General features: G+C 41.2%; 1 protein-coding gene across 3 annotated transcripts in view; it reads left to right on the plus strand.

Moving 5' to 3' along the window:
- The window catches only part of prex2 (phosphatidylinositol-3,4,5-trisphosphate-dependent Rac exchange factor 2), a 97,323-nt gene that overhangs the window by 10,200 nt on the left and 63,346 nt on the right, over positions 1-23,777 (plus strand). For 2 of the 3 annotated variants that reach the window (XM_085468477.1, XM_085468478.1), the window contains exons 2-11: positions 6,676-6,747; positions 7,652-7,774; positions 9,193-9,297; positions 11,341-11,442; positions 12,253-12,414; positions 15,008-15,141; positions 15,709-15,812; positions 17,309-17,458; positions 19,331-19,472; positions 23,673-23,773. In XM_085468477.1, coding sequence (XP_085324603.1) covers positions 6,676-6,747; positions 7,652-7,774; positions 9,193-9,297; positions 11,341-11,442; positions 12,253-12,414; positions 15,008-15,141; positions 15,709-15,812; positions 17,309-17,458; positions 19,331-19,472; positions 23,673-23,773 — 1,195 coding nt within the window. Of the gene's footprint in view, positions 1-6,675; positions 6,748-7,651; positions 7,775-9,192; positions 9,298-10,157; positions 10,351-11,340; positions 11,443-12,252; positions 12,415-15,007; positions 15,142-15,708; positions 15,813-17,308; positions 17,459-19,330; positions 19,473-23,672; positions 23,774-23,777 lie in introns of those variants that run through there. The other variant, XM_085468479.1, reaches the window with a different exon arrangement.

Raw genomic sequence — 23,777 nt, forward strand, 5'->3', positions numbered from 1 at the left:
ACACCCTAGATCACAGATTGTGATGGAATGATAACAAGTGCATAGAGATGTGCCTATAATTTATTTATTTTTTTTTGGGGGGGGGTGCACACAGGATGTTTATGTGTACGTTTGTTTATCAGTCACCACAACAAAGCAGATCAGCCAATTGTCCATGGACAAAGGGCCAGTTTCTCTAATAGGCTCATAGAAAGGCCTATTTGTTCTTCTGGAGTGCTGCAGAAGAAACACTGCCAATGAACTTCCATTGGACCTTTTTCAGTAGTGAGCAACAGATCCCACATTACAGCAAAAGCAGCGTAATGCTGTTAAGAGCACAAGTTGTGCTGACAGATGTGTTACTTCACATAATATTTTTACTCTGTTTATTAAAGCTGCGTCACCACTTTAATTTTAGGAAGAGCTTTGTGTTCTACAGTTGCACCAATTGATCCTCAAGGACTTAAAATGGTTGTTTTCCATTTGATACATCAAACACACCCTGTGTTCCTGCCCACTCTTTAAATGGCTCAAACTTGAATGGATTAACAGATGTTTGAGGCTAGCTTTGTACTCAATTCAAAGTCATTTTTGCACCATCGAAGCAGCTACATAGCTTTTTCAGCTTTTCTAATCAGAGCAGCTTGTTTGCATTGTCTCGCTCTTTTTTTGGTTATTTTTAAGCACTCTTTTTTTTTTTTTTTTTTTTTTTTTCTTTCTCCCCCTCTCTCTGTGGTTCCTACCCTGCCACCGCATTCTGCTGGGCATGCCGAACAACCATGCACTTCACATTCTTCGCAGCCTCTGACACGAGCATGTGCTCTGGCTCGGCACATACAGCGTTCATGTGCACATCCTTTATTTTGGAGCGCAAGAATGTCTGTCATTGTCCTCCTGTCATGTCATTGCTAGCTTACTTATTTGAGGAAGCAAGTGACCTCTGTTTTTGACAAACTCCTTTTCTTGATACATGTGTTTCATTGACAAAGAGATAAACATAAACAAGGGGAGGGGCTAGTTCCGCCGATTGTATCTTTCCAGTCTGGTGGAGAGGTGCCGCGGGGACAGCATTGCATAATATCCATTCACAAAATGTCCTGAACTACTTTGGTCCTCTGGCTAGCCTGTCTGTTGTTCTACTTTTGTATATGACACTGAAGTCCAGAGGACGCAGGGTGTAATCTGAGCTGCATGACTCCTGCAGATATTGAGCGAGCTGTCACTCATGTCTAAGTGTCTAGTCGGTAGTTCTTTTATTTGCTTAACCTGATTTCAGCTTCTTATTCCTAATCCTAGTGTCAGATTATTTAACTTCTCAAATAAGAGCAACACTGTATGCAAGAGCAAAGCAACGATTTACATTACCGTGCCTTTGCGGCCCACAGCATGTAGGCCTTTGCTGATTAATAGCATGTAGGGCCACATGCAGCGATTGCACCGAACTATTCATCACACCCATCTGCTCTGCAGAATAATGAAAACTTTAATGGGGTTTTAATGTGCTGTCCCCACCCTCAGCCATCAAAGTGACAATCCAGGTGATTATACCTGGGCCCGAGGGAACACAATTTCTAAGAGTTTTCTTGTTGGATGCTGCTGATGGAAATTCATGGATCGTAAAGATTGTACTGTATGTCCTAATAGCAACCTTTGCTTGAATATATTTCTATTGGTGCATTTCCATGTAGTACACTACTCTTAAACTGCGTAGTGCTTCCAACCACACATTTAATGCTGAATAATTATACACATGAGATGACAGCTTAACACAAATAAATACCAAACAATGCTACATCTGTTACATCAACGAGTAGAAAAAAACTGTGCCAGTATTAGCGATGGTATAAAAGATGGACCTAGCTGCCATGGCATCACCCGTTGGTTTCTCGAGTCCTGTTTAAAGTCTCAATATGAGTATTGTCATTATCATCATTGGCTGCAAAACTCTGTCTTGATTTTAAAACATAGGACCAAGATTAACACAGTAGACTTAATATTTTTTCAGTATCACCCAAAACGAGTGACTGAGCCCATAAACTAAGCAAGAAAGTGTTTATCAGTGGTCAAGACAAAAAGTGGTTTTCCCTTAGACTTCTATTGAAGTTTTACAGACATGTGACCACTAACCATGCGACATTAACTTCTCAGCTATTTTGGGGCGTTTGCCAATCATGGTGATTATCTAGGATCATGTGAATAAGGCCCCAGTCACATTGGCTTAGAGACCAGTTCATGGCCATCTTGCAACCATCAGGTATGAAGGAAAAATAAGTTTTCCACATCCAGTTGGGAATGGTTGCAGGGGGTTGATGGCAATCGCTGGGGAAAACTGATTGCTAAAACCTCAGTCTCACAGCCCTCCAGAACAATAACCAACCTACCCTTTGCTAAGTATACATAGTATACCATCCATGTACTCTGTAGTGCATTGCATGTATTCGATTTGAACACACTGTTGCACAAGTAAAAGTACATGCTAACATGTTATTTATTTTTTTAACCTCCTCTGATTTGGCACTGCATCAACAATCATGTCAGAAACAGAGTTTCACTCTCAGCCCTTGGGATTCTGTAACGCTAGAGGTGAAAATGAGTAGGAAGGGGGGTGATGGATCTATTCCTTTTTAAGTTGTCATTAAGCCACCAAGCACCACTTTTTCAGTGTGAGAACTATTGTTAACTAAATATAGCAGAATTTAACTGGATTCAAAGCATCAGGAGACTCAGATAAATCCTAGAAATACTTTTTGTCATTCACTTGCCTGATTGTTGACATCAGAACTCCCTGCAAAGGTAAACTTGTGCAGGTTCTATCTGCCACAGTAGCTACAGTATTTAGAAAGTCTTGCTATGAAGGGCACCTCTGAAGATATTTCTCTCCCACAGTTTGATGGTTTTGCAACTGATGTTGCAGCGGCTTTAATGTGCTGATAGGGAGGAACAGTCCCACTCCTGAAAAAAGCAACACTAACCTGACCATCATTCACTACGTCATTCACAGTTAGAACCTGTGATGCATGATGGCATAAAGCACATTATAAAACCAAATCATGTTCACATATTAATTCTCAAACTCTGAAAGTCTCCTGCTGATCTCAGCAAATGTAACAGACTTGTTTTTTTCCCCTATATGGAGATTTGCACATATGGCTAAAAGAGCAGACTGATTTTTTTTTTCTTTTTTAATTGATGACATTTTGTGGTTTTGAAATCTGACATTATTTCATACTTACATTGACAGCAGTAGTAAATACTCTAACATACTTGAGAGTATTGAAGGCCACTCTTTTCCTTCATTTTCATGAAAGAAGAAAAAAAAGTTGGTAAATGATTAAAAATTGAAATTACTCACTAAAATTCTGAGAAAGTATCTTTTAGAAATCTGGTAGTGATTGAAAAGAGTATTTAAACCACAAAGACCTTCCATAAAAGAAACACAACTTGTTGTTCAGTATTTTTATGCTTGTTTCTTTAAATCTGGTCTTAGAAGCCATGACATTGACCGTGAACGGCTCTCCTTGAGCTCTGCAGCCATTGAAGTCTGTTTGCGATTCAACAGTGGTCAGCGCCCAGACACAGTGGACTGCTGCAAGAAAACACATCCTACAAAAAAATTCATTTCACTTGTCACAAGGAAAGAATAGCAAATAAGGAGATTAGTGAGGTGTTTTTTTGTTGTTGTTTTTGTTTTAATGAACTCGCATTAAATTATACCTGAGGTTTAAAGAAAATGACCTTCAAAAAATTATTATAAAATCAATTTTCAATGCAGTTTGTTTCAAGCTACTAATTATTATCATATTGGCAAGAACTGTTAATAATATTACAACCAAAGCTTTAAGCCACAAAACAGATGCAGTGAAGAGACACTCCACTAACCAAATGAGACTGGATTTGAATGACATAAGTGCTCGATTTAGATACATGCTGTTAGGTGTTGCAATGGTCACCCTGGGTACTGTTACTGTGTCCATATATTCAGCCAGTCGAATTCCCATTCACTGTCCGTGGAGCTGTTCCAGAGCTAGTCTCTTTAACAACATCAACAAGGCACTTTTGGCAGTCGGTTCGGAAGAGATATGTTCGTTTCCACAAATCAAGCCCGAGCCATCCGCAATTCTAGGAATAACGTCCAGACTGATGGTTTTTTTTCTTTTCTTTCTTTTTTTTTTTAGCACAAGCCTTTCATGGTAACAAAACATTTCTTCATTTGACAAGTCATGCAGTTTATTATCTCCGTCCAATCCGATTTTGTCTCATGCTTTTTTTAATCTGATAAGCATCTCGAGGTGTCTCCTGACATTCTGCAGCAGAGCTCTTCTTAACTGCAGATATGCAGGATAATTAGCGAGTTGCAGATATAGAGATTATTTCTTGTCGAGTAGACCTTTCATTATTAGAAGTGATACTCCATAAAGGCTGTCTTTGGTGATAGGAAGCACTGTTTTGATGAAAATTGCTCAGCTGAGGTCATACACTATAAGCCCCGGCAGGCCTTTGCGAATGCCTGACGGATTTTGCTTAGTGTTTGTACATATTAGAATTGCTAATCAGATGCTAATGCTAGTGAGTGGCAGAGTTGCGAGGCAAGGCAGCTACAGAATGGTAATCAGCATGAAGTTGGCCTACAACAAAAAGGCTGATTATTTAGGCCCCACTCGTTTTCTTTTTCCCCCCGTTCCAACCACAAATCTAGATTCGTACATTTGCTTGTGCATTTCCTTTTGAAGTGCTGCTTGACGTCAGTACTGTGTGATTAAAAAGATTTCAGTAATTTTTTCACGTTGGCTTGTTTTCTTACAACGGTTAACAGAACATTGGCTTTGTAATTAGCTTGAAATGTAGATTTTACCACCAATCTAGCGCCACCCGCTTTCCATCTGTTCACAATTAATCAAGTGAAACTGTTCAATAAGCTTACTATAGTCACAGGCGCTCACTTAGATCTCAGTGGCAAGGAATAACTCTTGGCTTGTGTGCTCATTAAAGTAACCTGTTAACATGCTTTGTGGTTGTATTATGTTAGCTTGCTCAGGTCAGGCTGCCTGCTGTGTGGCTGCAGTGGGCGACAGATGGCATTATGGCCCTCGGTGGGGCAGTAAGCGGATGCCCATGGTTAGGGTTAACTGCAAAGACAGATGTAGGTTTTTGTTGCTTGAGGTGACTGCGCATCAGTGTGGAGTTTGATCACGTTGATGTTTACAGAACTGCTGTTGCTGCTTTCTGTCCAATGAATGGGCTGCTGAAATGTCAGCGTCAGTCTGTTGTATTGTACTTCAGTCTCTCTTGTCTGCCATGTCGCATTGGCTCGGACTGGTGTGACAGGCCATTGATTGAGTTATAATTCATCATATTGTCACGGTGGATGTGGTTTGAATAGATCTAGTTCAAAAAATAGTTTTTGCGTCAGCTTTCTTTCATCTTTGTAAATTTGCCTTCATGTTCATGAATCTTACCACAGTTTAATCGGCGTAATAGTAGAGCCTGACTGATATAGGATTTTAATACTGATAGTGACATAGATCCTTTTTTCCCTTTGTAGTGTTTTACAAATCCGCCTAACAAGTGCTATCAGAGTCTTGAACAGCTGACCTATTTTAACAGTAATAATAATTTTAGCACATCAGGTCATCTCACATATCAAACCAGCATATTAAGCTCAGCTCTTTTGCACATAAATCTATTTAATACTTCAGTTTTATTTTTGCTTCCATTTATTTATTCACGCTATTTGTATTTTATCTGTTTGTACATATTAACCGGCTGTGTGGACAGCAGAGAAATGCTTTTTTCCTTTGCACACATGACAATAAACTCTTTGACTCTTGAATACAGTTTCATGATTTTTGTAACAATGACATTTCTTGAGTGCTGCTTAATTAACTCTTAAAGTTTTCAGCAAGAAAAAGTTTTGTTTTGGGGGAAAAAAAATTGCACTATTGACAGTAATTTCACATCTTCTTAATATTTTATAAAAGTTTCGATTTTTCAGCCTTGCTTCTGATTTCATCACAGCTTCCCGTAAGTCGTATACGAGCATCCATCAAAATGAAAACGATGCAGCAAATTGAAGGTGGATCGCTTTCTGCCAAACCCTATCCCAAGCACTGCACACATGCAGTAAACGTACAGATTCTCACCTGGTACCCACTGATGGATGTCTTCGTCTTTAAAAGCTCTCCCTTAGGCAGAGTTCAGAAAATGACTAATTTCTCCTTAGTCCCATTTTAGCACTACCTTTGAAGCACACCTTCTTAATTTGCCATTCTCAGAAAGTTCCCTGAAGCATTAAATGGGTTGTCGGGCGCTTATGCAGCAAAGCAGCCTGGGAACCAGTGTCCTCGGAGACTGAAGAAAGTTAAGAGCACTTTCCATCCATCTCAGTTCACACACTGTTGGCCTTTACAATTCACATCCAAAGCCACTTAACGCTGCCTTTGAAATACCACGAGCTGCAATTTTTTTTCCCTCCCCCCCATTTAGTGTAAAGATTGTATTTCGCCAATATCAGGTGTCCATTGTGAAGGTTACCAATTTACTGTGGCTGTGAAGAGTTGCAGCTGCACACAGAAAGCCTCAAATATTGTCTTCTATTCAGCCCGTTTAAGGTTCAAGAGATCAAATGCCAAAAAGCAATTTACTGTGGGACCGTTTCCACAGTGTTAACTTTTGTTTTCCTTTTCTGCTCTGCTTCAGGTGTTCCTGCATCGTCTCAATCAGTACGCAGCCACCAAAATCGAAAAGAATGTCACAGACGAAACGGTGAAGGTGAGAAGCAGTCTTTCGCTCTGACACTGCACTCAGGGGCATTACCCGTGAACAGTTGGGAAGTTTCATTTTACAATTAAGCTTTTTTGGGAGGGGGGTGGGGGTTCTTTCAACCTGAACTTGCATCAAGTTCTGGACTGTAGAAGAAGCAGTGGGCGATCCAGGAAGCAGCTGTAAATATATTCTATTTTTAAATTATCCCAGCTGGAGGATAATAAAGGATGCTCTCTCACAGTGGGAGCGTTTCTTCTCTGAGTTTGCTTACTTTTGAAGGTAAACATGCATTCACTGGATATTTACTGGAAGTCCCGTGTTTTGGAACGTGTCCCCTCATGTTCTGATTTGTTTGGGAACACGCTGACGGGGTTTTTAGATAACGAAAAGGGTCATCGCTGCAAAGGCCGACAGCTGCAATGCCACCGAGCGGCTGAGAGTGCTCCAAAATGAAAACGCAACGATCGGATTTGCCCAGATGTTTTTCCTTTTTTCCTTGGTATCACTAGCTACTAAGTTTATTCTGGCCTTAGAACGCCCATGAAAGACTTCTGGTTTTCATGCTTTGGTTTCATTTCACTCGCTTCACTTATCCAGCACAGTTTTTTTCTTTAATATCGCCACAAAAATGACATAAATAAGGGCAGAAGTCAACACCACATGAAGGCTAAGTTTCCACACAACAAATCTTAACATTGTGTTCCTTTTTTTTTCTTTCTTTTAAAATATCTCTAATTATGTTTGAAATTCAAATATCAAAGAGATCTTAAGCTAAGATACTCATTACAAAGAAACCTCGTTTTTTTTATTCCGTGGCCATCAAAGCACCACCGACCATAAGAGGAAGCATATGCCAAAGTATTGATTCTCTCTCTGCCTCTCTTTCTCCCTCCCTCTCTCTCTCTTTTAGGTCTTATTCTCTAACATTGAGGAGATTCTGGCTGTTCACAAAGACTTCCTGTCCATGGTGGAGGACCTCCTGCAGCCCGACCCTCACGCTCACCATGAAATCGGTCGCTGCTTCTTGCACTTTGTACGTAACTCGTGCAACTCGTGCTTCTGCAAATTGAATGTCAACTCAACGCATTGATGCTACCTCCCTTCGTAATATTCCTCAGTTCACTGGAGCGTGTGATCTGAAAAAGGGGGGGGGAAAAAACGCTCTGTCGGGGCTTCGGTGCACGGTTATGCCGACGTGCTCCACGTGTTGTCAATTTAACTCCCTTGGATTACTCGCGGTGAGAGTGCCCACATGTGCGATATGCCTGATAGAGCTCTGATATACTGCTCTTTCCCGCTGTATATCGCAGTTCTTTGATGCGAAGCCTTGAGGCACGCTGGTGTATAACGGTCTTCAAAGTCTAATAAATCTGAGCGTCCTTCTGTTGGGGATAAGGCGAGTTTGTCAGTCGCATCTAGCTGCTGCTCATACAGGTGCAAGAGAGATGACCTGGCAGTATAAGTGGTACATTTAGGTTTATGACATGATGACCTCATTAGCAAGATGGGATATACTGAAAACTTATGACCATAATTCAGTCATGAGCAGTCATGTGTGTCCATAGAGATGAAACAAATTAGACACGCCTAACGTATTATGCAGCGTTTTTCAGAGTTTCCTACTCTGTGTAATTCTTTCATGAAACTTTTATAGCACCAACAAATCACTACAATCTACTCCAGAAATACAAAAAAGCCAGCCAGCTGGGCAGTGCAACTCCCTCTGTGACTCAGGCCTGAACATTAGTTCATGCTGGCTGAAAACTTTCCTTTTGGGAATGCATTGGAATCAGTCAATCCATCGCAAGGCCAGAACATAAACAATTTGGGTGTTCGTAAATAGTCTTCCTCGAAAACACGATTCGAGTCGGGCGATCTGTAAAGTTAATCATAAAGTTCTGTTTTTGTACGCGCTCCCGCTTGTTTTGACAGTTATGTCTCTTCAGATCACCCGCTTCGTCTTCTGCGGCACAGCAGCACGGCTGAAGACTGCGTACTATTTTTGCTGCTTTGTAGTGAGTGATTTAGAGGCTGTGTGGTCTGGGCCCGCTGCGAAAGACAATGAGTATGGATGTCATATGAATGGCTTTGGTGGAAGGTTGTCGGTCATGGCTGCAAGGCAGATGGCAGGATATGATCACTATTATGTATTTGGTGATGAGTGGGACGAATAATTTATATCTTCTCAATTATATATATGTGCTCTCCAGTCAGTTTGCCTCTTTCTCTCTCTCATCTTTCTTTATTTTGCAGTCAGATTTCCTGTCTTCTTTACTGCCCTGTCTGGGTTCATTTGTTTTCTGATGCCCTCCTCTCCTTTCCCATTTTTCTGTTTGACTTTGTTGCCCTCTTTCTGTTGCTTTCTGACCATAATTTCTGCTCCTTACATGTCCCCCCCCCCCTCCCCCTTTTTTTTTTTTTTCTCACCTTGACTTTTTCTGGCTCTTGCAGAGGAGCCGTTTTCAGATTTATGACGAATACTGCGGGAACCACGAGAAGGCCCAGAGGCTGCTGCTGGAGCTCAATAAGATCAGAAATGTCAGGACATGTTTACTGGTGAGAAGAGACTCCGAACCTTTGTGCATTTGAAGAAACTGTAAGCAGTCTTAAAAATGTATGTGTTTAGGTTCAGTAACAATTAAATTGTAAGTTCAAGCCTAAATCTGACAAATCTGTTTCAGTTCTTGGTAAAACAGAAACATGATTTCTGGAACAATTACAGCGTCTGAGGTGATTTCTAAGGGCCACTACACACTCTCCTAGGCATACAAACACGCAGTCACCCACACATAGCAGCTGGACAGTGTAAAACCCTCTACTCTGTGTCCCAGTTTGTTTGACAGCTGATGTGGCTCTGCCCCTGTGCGTGGGCTGACTCCCACTTCCTGTTCCGACGTTCTTAGAAACTTTCACTTCCACAGGGGAGCATCGTGTTGCGAGAACAAAGTTGACTACGTTCCCACTGCTGGATTGTGTTTAGGGAGGTCAAAAAATGTGCACATTTTTCTTCTCTGTTTATGCACAGGTCCCCAATCATAGTTTTATCCTCTGTTAATAATTTTGGCTCCTTTTTTTGTGTGTGACAGTTATAAGCATCTCATCACACCCTGTGTTTGGAGACGATGAAAAGACGACGCCTTCTTCCAGTAAAGAGTTAAACACTTAGAAAACCTAGAGTATGACGGCAGGTCTGCTTGTATTGATTGGAGACGTCTGTGGGGAAGTGTATGACCTTTTCTCAAAGTGTAATTGATAGGGTGAGAGACAAATGTGCACATGCATGTACTATATACAACTATATGGAAAACTGGTGTCTTTAATCTAAGGAGGCAGTTTAGCCAAAGATATTAACCGACACTGATCTGCTGTGGTCTTTATAGCCTTGACCCTTTGGTAACCTAGCCTGCCATCAGGGCCGTTTGGGTCTCGTGTTACCCTCCAAGCTCCAGTCCGCCATGAGCTTATATACTTCAGGTCATCTCCCAGACCCTACAGTGACCAAGATGGGGATATCCACTCCATATAACCTCCACTATAACCTTTGGCCTGCTGACAGCAATAAAATCTGGTTTAGTGTTTATATTCAGCAGTACCGCTTCTAAATTTCAGGTGAGAGAAAGGTGTGATTGAATATTTCCTCATAATTTGCAATCTACCACATGAATTGTCATGCTGAGGGAGAAAAGTAAAACTTATAGTTTGTGGATAGTGTTGGTAGTGTCGTGATTCCAAAACATGGCTACAAATAACCCAGAAAATACTTCTTACTAAAGTGTAGTTTGAAAGATTACTTCACCTATTAAAATGAAAGAATTGACAGGACTTGAACAAATTGGAGTAGGAAAGTTAGCTATGTGTTTCAAATAGCTTTCTAAATTCATGGCTAACTGTTGAAATGTTTTAGCTAAAGTCTAGTCATAGACAAACACAGCTGAAGTACAGCCAGCTAGCTTGAATTTGGAATAAAAAAGTTGTCAGTAATTTTGCTAAAAGTATAGCTGTAAGTTAAATGTTAGCTAACTCTGAGGGTTAACAGTTGAAATAGCAAGATAACATCATGGCTAAACATCGAAATGGTTAGCTAATGGCACAAATACATTTGTAACGGTTACATCACTTAAAAGAAATAATCAGCTGTTAAATAGTTCTGTATCATTTTGTTAATTTATTGAAGATGAAAATATTTTCACAGCTTTTTGCTAATTTATGCTAACACATAAAGTTTTGTGTATGCATTCGATGTATTTTGATACCTGCTAACTGTTCGGCGCTCTTATTTTAAAACTGGAGACTTTTGAGGTTGTAGCGTCCAGACTTTGGAACAGCCTGCTTGAACAGACTGCTGAAAACTCATTTTATAGGTTAGCTTCTTCATAATCTTTCTCAAATACTTTGTTGCATTTGTTGTATGTTGCAATGAATGTAACACTATATATATGAATCTGTATGCTGGAACATTCATACTTACCTTTTACTAGCTTTAAAGCACTTCGTAACCGGTAATGTTATTTTTTTTATTATTATTAGTACGAATTCTCTGACAATGTTTCATATTTCATTTAACTCTCCTCTGTTATCCTCTCCTCTCAATCCCACCAGAACTACATGTTGCTGGGAGGCAGGAAAAACACAGAGGTCCCACTGGAGGGATATCTGGTAGCTCCCATTCAGAGGATTTGCAAGTACCCGTTGCTGCTCAGAGTGAGTATAGTCTTGTGCACGCTAACCATGTGTTAAAGAGATACCACACCCATGCGCCACCTCTGTAGAGCAACTTCTTCCCCTCTTTTTCGTCCAACCACACCTAGTCATTAGTTAGGGCTGTCCCATCCTATTCACATCAACCTCTGCCTTGCTAATGAAACACTGGCCTCATATTCTGACACGTCTCTGCTTTAGTTCCCTGGCACAGCCACATTGCAGGAATAACACGAGGCCTATCATCACCTCCGCGGCCCAGCTGCGCTTTCAGACACTTTGACTGGGCTCATTCACACTGGCACTCTAGGTTGTTAGTTTTGAAGTTTCCATTTTTGAATGTGAAACGTGAGTGAAATGAAATACATTTTCAAAGGCTTGTTTGAGTTGGTGATCTGAGCTGTCCCTATTCATTTATCTTGTTATGATCTATTAATTCTCCCAGGCGCTTTCTAAACAGCCACCAACATATGCGCAGAGATGTTATGATAATAAGGGGGTAATCCGATGCGTTGCGTTTTTGAAGTCTTTCAGCTGCCAGGGCCGTAAAGTAACACCAATACATCCAGAAGAGTGTAAATTGTGCACTAATAGTAGCTGACATGCTAAAACACAGTGTTTAGACTACAGATTATGAGATTGGCATTTCAGCAGAAGGGTTTAAACCACTAAACTCAAAAACCACGAGAGAGTGAAAAGTGAAGTGCTTTTCATGATGGAGCAATATTTGCCAGCTATTCTTCCAACTGCGTCGCTTTAATTATACTTTTCTGTGAAATTATGTGACATTTTGTGTGATCTGTACATGCGTAGGAGCTGCTTAAGAGGACCCCGAAGAAGCACAACGACTACGCTCTGGTACAGGAGTCTCTGCAGGTGATGAAAGAGGTGTGCTCCAGCATCAATGAGGCCAAGAGACAGATGGAAAAATTGGAGATTTTGGAGGAATGGCAGTCGCATATCGAGGGCTGGGAGGTGAGCCTCAGTAAAGCATATTTAATGATTTATTTCATTAACTTTAACTTAACGTCTTGCTGTATTTCAGAGTTTTGGGGATTTGTTTTGTTTTGTTTTTGTCCTAAGCTGAGCTTTCACTACTTAAGCTGAAAGTCATGACTTATTTAAAGTTACTCAGCCCTGTGCCAGCAAGAATTCCACATGGCCTGACTTGTGTAGCCTTTTAAGCTTTCGCATACTCGCCGGGAACAATGACTTGTATTCACAATAGCCATACTTCTTCTGCATGGTTGAGTTAAAGACGTCATGCTTTGGGGTGAGCAGTCAGATCACCATCGGGTAGATTGCACTTCTTTGTATGTAGGGTTATTTTTCCCCCCCGTAGGTAGGCTTAATAAGGGGTCGTAGCAGTTGGAAAAAGTGTAAAAAGAGATGGTAATTGTACAGAAAGAGGGCAGAATACTTATGTAATTGACCTGGCTTCATGTGAAAGGGCCTTAAGGCTTCCAGCACACATGCACACAGACATGCTGCAGTGTTGATAGAGCCTTTTCAGGCAGCAACAGATATTTGTTTCTAAATAGAAAACAGGCTTTTTGACTAAAATGTTTAGAGTTTCTTGCATTTGACTGACTTGTTCTACTTTTTCTGTGGTCACCCACAACTTTAAAGAGTTGCTGTATTATTGGATGCCTTTTAGTGCGAGTGTTTTGCTTTACAGTAAAATATATGGCAGGAACTTCAATAGTGGATCCATTAATACAGTTTAAATCCAACCCAAAACCTCAATGTAAGGCCATTATACAGGTTTTAGCGACACACAACCACACACAAATCTAAGAATAGCGTAATCAGAGTCAGGCTTAGTTTTTGGGTGGGGTGACATCTTGTGTTCAACATAATCCTGGCTGTAGCTACTTTGCAGTTTCCCCTCAGTACTTTTTATTAATTGTAAACATTAGCTCATTCTGGAGCTGGTCCTGCGACTGCTGCACGCCAGGCTCTCCGGCTCTAAATGAGATGGAACTAAGAGGGAGAGAAGAGAGGTGGAGGGAGAAAGAACTGAGTGATGGTTGTATCTTGTTTTTCTGTGTGGGTGTTTTTGAGGTATTTCAGTGGGATGAGGAGTGATTGTGAGAGCCGCTGTTTTTTTTTCCATTTCTGCTCCTCCTCCTGGGATGATTGCTTGTTAGCGCTGACCCGCTTCACTGCTGGCTACCCTCGGGGCATCCTGGCAGGTTCACCTCCCGTTTGAGAAGCAGGGCTGTGGCCCAAAGTGGTCGCCATGATTGTGTGCTGCCAGCATTCGTCAGGGTAGTGATTGCCAGTTGGTTAGTGTTGCATGTGTCTGTGTTTTGTCACTGTGCACTATAAAAATATGTTAATTTTAGACTAGAGGGTTGTAGTTTCAAGTTTCATTTCACATTCTGTTCTCTAGTTTAATTAGCATGCTTAAAATGTACTTGAGTTGTAGAGTTTGCTTGATTTGGCTCCCTTAGCTTAAAAAATTCTCTCATCTCTCGAGGTAATTGGCAAATACCACTTAATGCTTTATTTTTTTTCCCTCTTAATTAATGGCATATCCTGCTTTGCAATTGTTATGAGTCATTGTCTTACTATGAAAGTAGATGCTTGAATTCTGGATGAAACGGATGATTGAGGGTTTGAAGTGTGAAGCTTTTTCTATGGAGCACGGTTAATATAAAGAACAAGTGAAAAATGCTGCAAAAGAAGTGCAAATTTAAGTGAATAGGATGGAGGCTCTGTTAAAAGCATGTCTAACACAAAGAGGAAGTGTCAGTTCTTCCATTAAGGACACGCTGCTTTACAATCTGGACCGGTGTGATGTTGCCATTGGCCCCTTCAAGTGACCGAGACCTCTTTCTGTGTCTGGTGCGCACACATTGAAAAGCTGCAAATTAGTTTAACATCTGGTCATGGGCCCTTGAAAGAGTGGGAGAGTTAAAAAGAAAAGTGTGGAGGAAGGAATAAAAGATAGCGAAGAACAGAGCAGGGGAAGAAAAGTGAAAAATGATCAGCAGAAGGGAAGGGAGGAAAAGAAGGGGGGGGGGAGAAACGTGGGATAGGTTTTGGCCCGCCCGTGTCTCCGTTGGGAGCACATTTTCCGCCTCTGTGCGCATGGGGGTTATTTTTAGCTCTGGAGGGCTGATCAAACGTGGTACATAAATTCCCAGAGCAGGCAAGGTAAGGGGAAAAGACAGCACACTTTATCACTTGCAGCAGGAACCCCAACCAATCTGGTGACCAGACGTGACAGTGCAGCACATGGTTGGACTGGACGGGATGTTGTTCTGTAGAGGCTATTAACGGCCGCGCGTTTTTAAAATCCCACAGCAATCTGCTGTGAGGAAGCGGGGGTGTTTTTACAGACCCCTGAGAGTGGGAAGAGGAAAAAGTTGGGCTCTGTAGTCCCTCCTCCTGTTCAGACAATATATGTGAATGATAAATGCCACAGTTTATATACTTTACTATAGTTTAAAATTAAAACTTGAACTTTGTGCACAAATTCCCACGTCTCTCATGCATGTTAATGACAACTCACCTGTTTTTTTTTGGGGGGGGGTTTTCCTGCACCATTGTCCATTTCCAGGGTTCAAATATCACAGACACATGCACGGAGATGCTAATGCAGGGTGTCCTGCTGAAGATTTCAGCTGGGAACATACAAGAGAGGATTTTTTTCTTGTTCGACAAGCTTCTGGTCTACTGCAAGAAGAAAAATAGGTGACTTTTTATTCATTACTCTTCTCCAGAGAGAATGAAAATATTATATTTGTGCTAATTCCTGTGTGTCTGTCCTCCTACAGAACATTTAAAGTACAGACTTTATAAATAATTCACTGCACCGTTCCTTTCCTCTTACTATGGGAAGTATTTTAGGTTCTGTTTTGTGAGGGAGTTGGAAAAACGTTTAAGGAGGCAGAGATGGAAGACTCATATTAGAAAAGGATTTAGACGAAATTTTGGGTGATTAATCAAGGTAGGGATATGAACCACCACGTTTGGGTAGTATTTTCCTTTTAGATTGATCTTTCAGATAATCTTCGGATGCAAATAATACGACATTTATTCCGATCAGGCAAAACTGAATCGTGAAACTCGTCTAATTAATCTGTGTTTGGCAGCAGGAAACCGGATGAAGAAGCTGAGTATACAGTATCAAGTATTAAATGTAAAGTATTTTGCTACTGATTACCTTTGATGTCAAAATAGGCTGGTAAGTGTGACAGTCTATTAAATATGATTTAAATGTTTAAGGATTAATCATCATCTTGTTTCTCTCCGTCAAAGGCGTTTAAAAAACAGTAAGGCGTCCACCGAGGGCCCTCGCTACCTGTTCAGGGGAAGAATCAGCACTGAGGTGATGGAGGTGGAAAATGTGGATGATGGCACAGGTGAGCAGTGCTCTAAAAGAAGATACCCTGGTTATTTTGGACAGCTGCTGTTTGAGTTTATTATTTTTTGTCATTGCCTGTGCTAACTTGCCAGGACCACTTACAGCAGTTCTGGCAGCAGGAATTTAAATACATGCCATAATAAGCCACACGGAGAAGTAGACAACATAGTCCTTGGCGTGAGCTGGTGCACAACTGTGTGATTTTTACACTTGGATCGCCAATGGAAAAATGAGACTTACCTATAAACATTTTTTAGACGTCTATAGTTACATATCCTTGGGGCTGTGCTGCTGCTGGTCCTCGGTGAACTTGAGCGCATGTGTCTTTTGGCCTCACATAGCCACTGATTAGCATTTATATTTGTAGAAGCCATCATTTCCTTTCCAACGGTCCTAGATGGGCAGTAATATTGGGTGTTTTTGGTGAGGGATGGATGGGCTTGGGTCTGGATAAACAGGCGAGGCAGGCGGCAGAGCAGTAACTTGTGGGTGTTCTTCACCACAGGCGGGAGATCTCAATCTTAAAGCCAGGGTGACTGGATTATTTTAGCTTGGATTCCTATGTTAACAAAGTGCCACGACTTTTTCCCAGGCGCACACTTGCTGCCTGAGGTTGAAACACGCCCTCGGGGCATTCCATATAAAGGACACCACCACCACACCGTCTGTGTTTTTAGACGTGATTGTAATTGATGATTGTAATGGGTCGCTTTTTGTGATAAGCTTAGAAAGAAAAATCAAAGGAATGTTGGGAAGAGACTGGAAGGGGTTCCTAAAAGATGAAAATGATGATGGGTCAAGAGTTCACTTCCTTTATCTGGAGGCTTCTTAACATGTATATACTACAGGCATAGTTAATCACAAGTACGCACCAGCTCTGAAGGAGTATTCTGAGGACTCAGTAGTAAATAATGCTGATTGATGGTCCTCCTTCTGCATTTGTTCCCTCTCGTTTATCTCATTAAAGGAGAAGAGCGATAATCAATGAACCACTCGATAGAAAGTCTGATAGTAGAGCAGGGAAAAATGAGTCCGAGTCCAGCATTTGCAGTAAGACAGAGTATGATATTCTCTGGATGTTGTTTTTTGTTTTGTTTTATTTATTTTTTATTAAAAATAGACCACACGCTGCTATAAAGGAAAGCAATAACTCATCAAGAGGCATGTTTTTTTTTTTTTTAATTTATAGATTGTTTTTTTTTCTTCACTCCTTTATAGTAGCGCTGATGTCACTATGTCATTCGGCTTTGCTTTTCTCTGCAGCGACTCACTTTGTGCCCCATGTTATTGCTGTGTTTCATGCAGTAACCCTTATTTACTGTGAACCCAACTTCCCAATAACTCTGTTTACAGTGTCACGATCAGTGTACCCACAGACTCATGGCCTTCCCCTTTCAAATATGAAAAAGTTCTCGGATTAAATAAGTCCTCCCCTTGCAAAGAGCTAACTAGAAGGAGCTGAGATTGTTTCTGCCTGTGTTTTCTCCTCCTCAGCTGACTACCACAGCAGCGGGAACATAGTGAACAACGGCTGGAAGATCCACAACACGGCCAAGAACAAGTGGTTCGTCTGCATGGCCAAGACCCCGGAGGAGAAGCAGGAGTGGCTGGAGGCCATCATGAAAGAGAGGGAACGCAGGAAAAGTAAGCAACTGTTTGTCAGTGTCAGGGCTTTTATTACACTCAGGGAAAGCTGGTCAATGTTTTCTCCTTAGCATCTGTCTTGATTTAAATAACTGAAAATATAGGCTGCGTTTTGGGAAAATCGATACAAAGCAATATAACTTGAATGTAGAGCAGGGCGATATGGCCAAAAATATTTATCACGATATATATTTGAAAATTTGCGATAACGATATAACTGACGATATAATTGATGTGAGACAAAATACAACTCCACAACTTTACTAGCGCAAAAAAACCAACAACATCCATTTATTTTCACTTAAACAAGCAGCTGTTTTTTATGCATTAAAGCTTTATAAAAATGTAACAGTGCAAATGCAAATTCCTTGCTGAAAGTTTGACCAAAAGGCATTTCCAGTAGAAATGGGCTGACATATCCTGAGCATAACCATGTATAATATCCACTGAAGTTAAAAAGAGGTGCTTTGCAACATTAAACTGCAGTGAGCCAAATAAAAAAGTCAAATACATATTTTTCGGACCATAAGGTGCACGGGATTATAAGGCACATTAAGCGAAACAAAGCAGTCAGATAAATCAAACTTTATTAAACTCATTCTTCTTGCTTCCTCCACTTCTGTACCATTGATTCATTAATGCTGTATTCTATCACAGCGGCTCTGTTCCCATGTTGTTGCAGTATATTAATGACTAACCTCGTATTGTGGATGGATTATCTCAGTTGTTCTCCTGACTGAAGTTTGGTCCGTTTACAGCATCCTGCCATGTGATTGCATTTGTCCCTAACCATCAGGAACCCTCACGTTAACTTTTATAAGTGGAAAAGTGTTAGTGTTCGTCCTCCAGCTTCACTGTTTATGTTATGCTAACATAGCTGTGTCGCTAGCGGTCACGTAGCACATCATTATATAGCAGCTAGCCCAACTTCAGTAACCCTACAAACGTCACTGCTGTTTAGTTTCCTGTCTTCATTTATGTTGGAAGTGAAAGCAGAGCTGTACGTTTGAATGTTTCAGAAATCTCTCAGTCAGAACATGCTATGTCATGTTTAGGTGGAAACTAGCGAGCTAACTTCCTGCTAACTTCTAACTCTGCTGAATTTAATAAATCCTGTTTTCATGGATGCCTGGATGTTAAACTTGATAGTTACACCTGGTAAAGCAGCAACGCTGATCATTTTATTACAGATGAAAGAATTTAGACAGTTTTTAACTCTCAGTGATGCTGCAGTGTTCGTTTGACTTTGGGACCTGAAAGGATGGAGTTTAGGACCCAGATCATTCCCAGATTTACGAGCACCTTAGTTCAACAAATACCGCTTGCATGTTCTACAAAAAAAAAAAAAAAAAGTGCTTTGGTGGGTATCTGATGGACAAACACCAAACCAGTTCCACATCACTGAAGTGGCACCATTTTTACAAACCAATTCTGGTTCATCGGTTTTATTCAAAGATCTGCCGTGCTTTTTCGGCCATGTGCGTATGAAAACAAAGGCACTGCGCATGCACGTTTTACCCAAATTCTATCGCGATATTTCATTTTCTTATTGTTGCCTAACATTATACCGGTATTACCGTGAACGGTATGATATCGCCCAGCCCTACTTGAATGATTAAAAACGCAAATAGATCCCAGCTGCGAACAGCATGTGGGATCTGCATCTAGGACTGAAGGGGGTTTCTTGAGTAGCTGTGTTATTTCCCTCAAGCAGATCACATGATGAAGGCTATTGCAACTGCTGATTATCTTGTCAAATTAGGAGACATTAACCTTCTCCGTCTAGTGATTGATGCTTTTAGTATCGGAGCTAGGTGCAAAGATTATTAATGCGGTGATACTGACGGGCTCTTTGCACCCTCTCCTGTGTAGGTCTGAGGCTCGGCATGGAGCAGGATACGTGGGTGATGGTGTCAGAGAAGGGAGAGAAGCTCTATCACCTCATGACCAAGGGTAACCTCATAAAAGACCGGAAACGCAAGCTCACCACCTTCCCCAAGTGTTTCCTGGGAAGGTAAGGATCCTTCTGCTGGTCTTGATGTTTATTCCATCGAGTGTTCAGCCCTATGGGTTTTCTCTGTGTCATGTAAGCATTTTACCTGTGAGTAGGTCAGACTGCATGACTGTGCCAGGAGCCTTTCAAAGATTAAATCTGTATTCTGTGTGTCTCTAAAGATTTATAGGACCTTGTACTTGATGTTAAAAGAAGTGGTATTAGTAATGTAACGTAATAATAAAGATCAATTGGCCAGGATTTGTAAAGACAGCTGCTGGAAAGAAGAAAGCAATGGCACTTTCTGCTCAAGAGACTCTGTGTTGTGGAGCCGCCATCTCAGTCACGGGAAAATGAAATCCAGCGAGATTTAGCCCATGAATCTTATTTAAGGATTGTTGGTGTGGTGTCTGGGGATGGATCGGCCACTGAATGCCAGTCATAAATCACAGGCTAGATATCCCTGCGCGGCTCAGCTGACTGCCCCTTTTGCTCCCTCGCCCATGTTAGATTATAGTAAGCTGTCTGCAGAGAAATCCATGAGGTAATTGTTGTAGAAGGTTCATTATGCCAGAGGGCAGCTCTGTCTGTGTGTGCGTGTGTTACCATCAGAGTGTGTCACGCTCATTGTTGTCCTTGAATTTTCACAGTTAATTTGGGCGCGCTTTCCATATTTACTTTTGAGTCTGAATATGACTATCTCTCCTGCACTCGCTGACAGGTGAAAAATACTTACCGTGAGTGGAGCTTTGCTGAAAATCTCGTCCTTGGGTTATTTTAGGTAAGCAGAAGTTGATGCCACCATTTGGGTATTTTGCTTTCATAATGTGAAATGCAGACGAATTGGTTTCACGTCAGTGTTGTAGGTTTCTGCGCACTTGTGTGCTTTAATGAGATAAAAGACTTGAATGCCTGACAAGGACGAACTTTTTTTTTTTTGTAGTTCTACTTCAAATGAGATCAAATATGTGGGCACAGACACTTTTATCGGGAATCTGGGAACTGCAAAACTCTTTCGCTCGGTCCATTCGACATGTTCAGCATCCTCTCTTGTTATATAGCATCTATCCCATATTGTACCCCAATGTGGGAAGAGGACAAAGTGTGACTGAGAAGGTGGCGAACGTGGATAAAGATAATAAAAACAAGAAGCTTCTGATGATGACGTGTGGCAGCCAAAAATATGTTTACAGAGGGACGCCTGTAATTTTAAAGGCTCAGCTAAATCATTGAATGCTTCCAAAAGACGGCCTGGGTTGGATTCTGTTCAAGTTCTGATCCTCTCTAACAAATTTGCCGTGTAAACACTCCAGTACAATTCAGAATGAGCCATGTTTTCCATGTTTGTTTTCTTGAGTTGTTACAGTCACGTTGAAAATCTCCCGAGCTTATACAGTCATGTCAAAATCCCTGTTATTTTTAAAAGCATAAAGAGAGAGGAGGGGAGCAAAAACCAACCAAAAAGTCCAATTTGACATAGTTGTGGCCAAGTTACATGGCATGGTGGTTTGAAATGAAGGGTTACTTTCTCCTTTGGTCCACACAGACAACACCAGATCCCTTGCGGTCCGGAGAAGGAATGGATCTGTCAGCTGAAAAGATTAGCAGGATCAAACACTAGTCTGATGCGGTCATCTTGTTGAGTCTGAAGCGATCATATGGTGAGAAAGAAGCTCAGGGAAGCTTTCTTTGAAAACCTATCCCCTTACACCTGGATGACCACTTGTGGGTAAAAGGACATCTCTGGCCCCTCGGTACTTCTCCTGTCTGCGCTGATTTCGGAGATGATTACATGTAGGCGTAATTGGCTTATGGAAACCAGCATTGTATGTCTCTGATGAAAACCACATTGCCTATGGCTTCAAGTCAGCCCACTCCCTCCATTGTGAAATGCTTTGCCATTATCCCCTTTCCACGCCTCCCCCTTTTTCTTTCTGACTTTTTCTTTTTAAAACAGAGGGCTATTTCTGTGTCTCAGAAAAATGTTATGATCTTATTTGAGGTTAGTTTTCTGCGAGAGGGTAATTCATCAAAGAAAATGTGTGTGAGAGCCAACTAGTCTGACATTATCATCCAATTTTAAACCTGAAACAAACAGAAAAACCATTTTCTACATATGATGGACTCTAGCAGTATAATGTCGTGACAGATGCTGGTGAGTATCTATGACAGTTATAGTAAATGGACTGGTTCTTGTATAGAACTTTGCTACTCTGCTTGAGCACTCAAACCGCTTTATACTACAAGCCTCATTCACCCACATATTCATACAGTCATAAATGCTTACACTTGGATGAACGCATCGGGAGCAACCCCTTATGCACCATGATCATGGACATGGGAAATGATATTGGAAAATGGAGAAACATGCGTAATTGCTTTCTTGCTGAGAGTTCTGTAAGAAGCCTTTTTATCTCTTGCAATGCTCTTCCTGTTCTGTAAATATGAAGTTATGCCAGCGGGTAGTTTGTTCAGCTCACCATAAAGACCACATGGGGGGAAACAGCTTGGCCGTCTCTGCCCGAAGGCACTAAAATGTATTTAAATGAAGCACCTTTAAAGCGCACTAATTAACACTTTCTGTCTTGTTTGTTTAGTCTATACCTAAGCATGTGTATATGAAGCTTCAGTTAGAGGCAACCACATCTTCTGACTGCCAAGCCAAGTACTACTCATATTAAACAAGCATAAAGACCTCCAGAAGTTCTACATAGAGCGTCTCTCCCTGCCCCCAATAATATTTTTTTATGTGACTTCTGCTGGAAATAAAAGGATTATCCTAATTTCCTAAAAAGTTGACCTTTAAGCTTCGAATCTGTTTTAACCTTGTAAAATATTTGATTCAGTGGGAGATTAAAAAAAAAATAAATCCATGACAACATATAAGTAACCACAAAAATTCAAGTTTGGCTAGGAAATGTTACAAAAAAATGAATTCACCCAGTTTAACTAACACACACACACACACACACACACACACACACACACGTGAGGTGTTTACCTGGCATCATATGCAACTTGGTTTAGTATCTTGCCCAAGAGCCCTTTGGCGCACGGAGTTGCAGCAAACCTTGTGATTAGTGGGCAGTGTGCTCTACACTTGGGCCAAGGCTGCGCAGGATGTTTCCAGTTTTCTTCCATTTTTACTCGTAACTAGCGGCTCCATAGTGTAGCAGTGTTCATCTAACGAGCGAAAGAGCCCCAGTTTGATCCCAGAAAGATGCACAAATCCTTTTGGGGGTTATTTCAAGAAGGTATAAAAGCCATATTCAACTCCATCATTGACCTTTTCAGATCATTTCTCCATACAGAGGTTGTTATAGGTTTGTGGTTTCCCCCGAGGTTTATTTTGGAGTGAAAAGACATCAGCAATCAGTGGTTCAAGAGTGTGACAAGCTGGCGGTGGCGTGTTCAGTAGTTGTTTCTCTAAAATCGTTTAAAAAAATGCTGCTTTTGGCTCAACTTTGACACCAGTTGCCCCCATCGTGGCCTGGAAGTGTGTTCCACAGAATTCCAGTCGCGCTGCTGGATGTGTTTGTTTGGCTTTTGCGGACAGACGGGACATCAAGGATGTAATCAGATAGACTGCCGCTGCATTGCCTGTTCATGCTCAGTCCTCTCTGTCTTTACTCTCTGTCTCTTTTATTGAGTCACTAAATTATAAAGAATTATCCCATTAAGTTCATTTGGGCCAGAACATTGGATGCTGTGTTTGGTCCTTTTAGTGGTTGGTTTGTTTTTCTCTATCTAGTTGTAAATGGTGCAGAGGGGGGAAAAACCCACCCCCTAAAAAAACGTGTTTTTCTATCAAGAAATTCCCAAGCTTGAGTCAAATCCTCTGTTATTGATGTTATTAAATTGTGTGTCTAAATTAAATAAAGTCAAACTGGACAAAAAGCGAGAACTAAGGCCTGCTGGTTGTTTTAACAAACAAACCTGGGCCTTGACTGTAAATAAATCATTCCCCCTTTGCCAGCCCGGGTGTTTGTTGCCATAGTCACGTTGATTTAGAGTAAATGCAGTTTGTAGAAAGTTATGAAGGCTGTTTCTTCTCTTCTCTCTCCAATAATCACAAACATTGCCCTTTTATGAAGCGAGGAAATTTCCCATGGGTTTTCTGTGCATTTGTGTTGTGTTGTTGCGACTGAGCCACGTATGTTGCTGTGCCAGTTCTTTATTTTGAGCTTCTGTTTTTTGAAATTTATTCCCCCACCCGACCAGTGAGTTTGTGTCCTGGCTGATGGAAATCGGTGAAACGGACAACCCAGAAGAAGGGGTTCACCTGGGTCAAGCTCTGCTGGAGAATGGTATCATCCACCACGGTTA

Source organism: Copadichromis virginalis, linkage group LG9, assembly GCF_057382275.1.
Source record: "Copadichromis virginalis isolate Kocher_CV1m ecotype Utaka linkage group LG9, C_Virginalis_male_GT1.1, whole genome shotgun sequence".
Lineage (NCBI taxonomy): Eukaryota > Metazoa > Chordata > Actinopteri > Cichliformes > Cichlidae > Copadichromis > Copadichromis virginalis.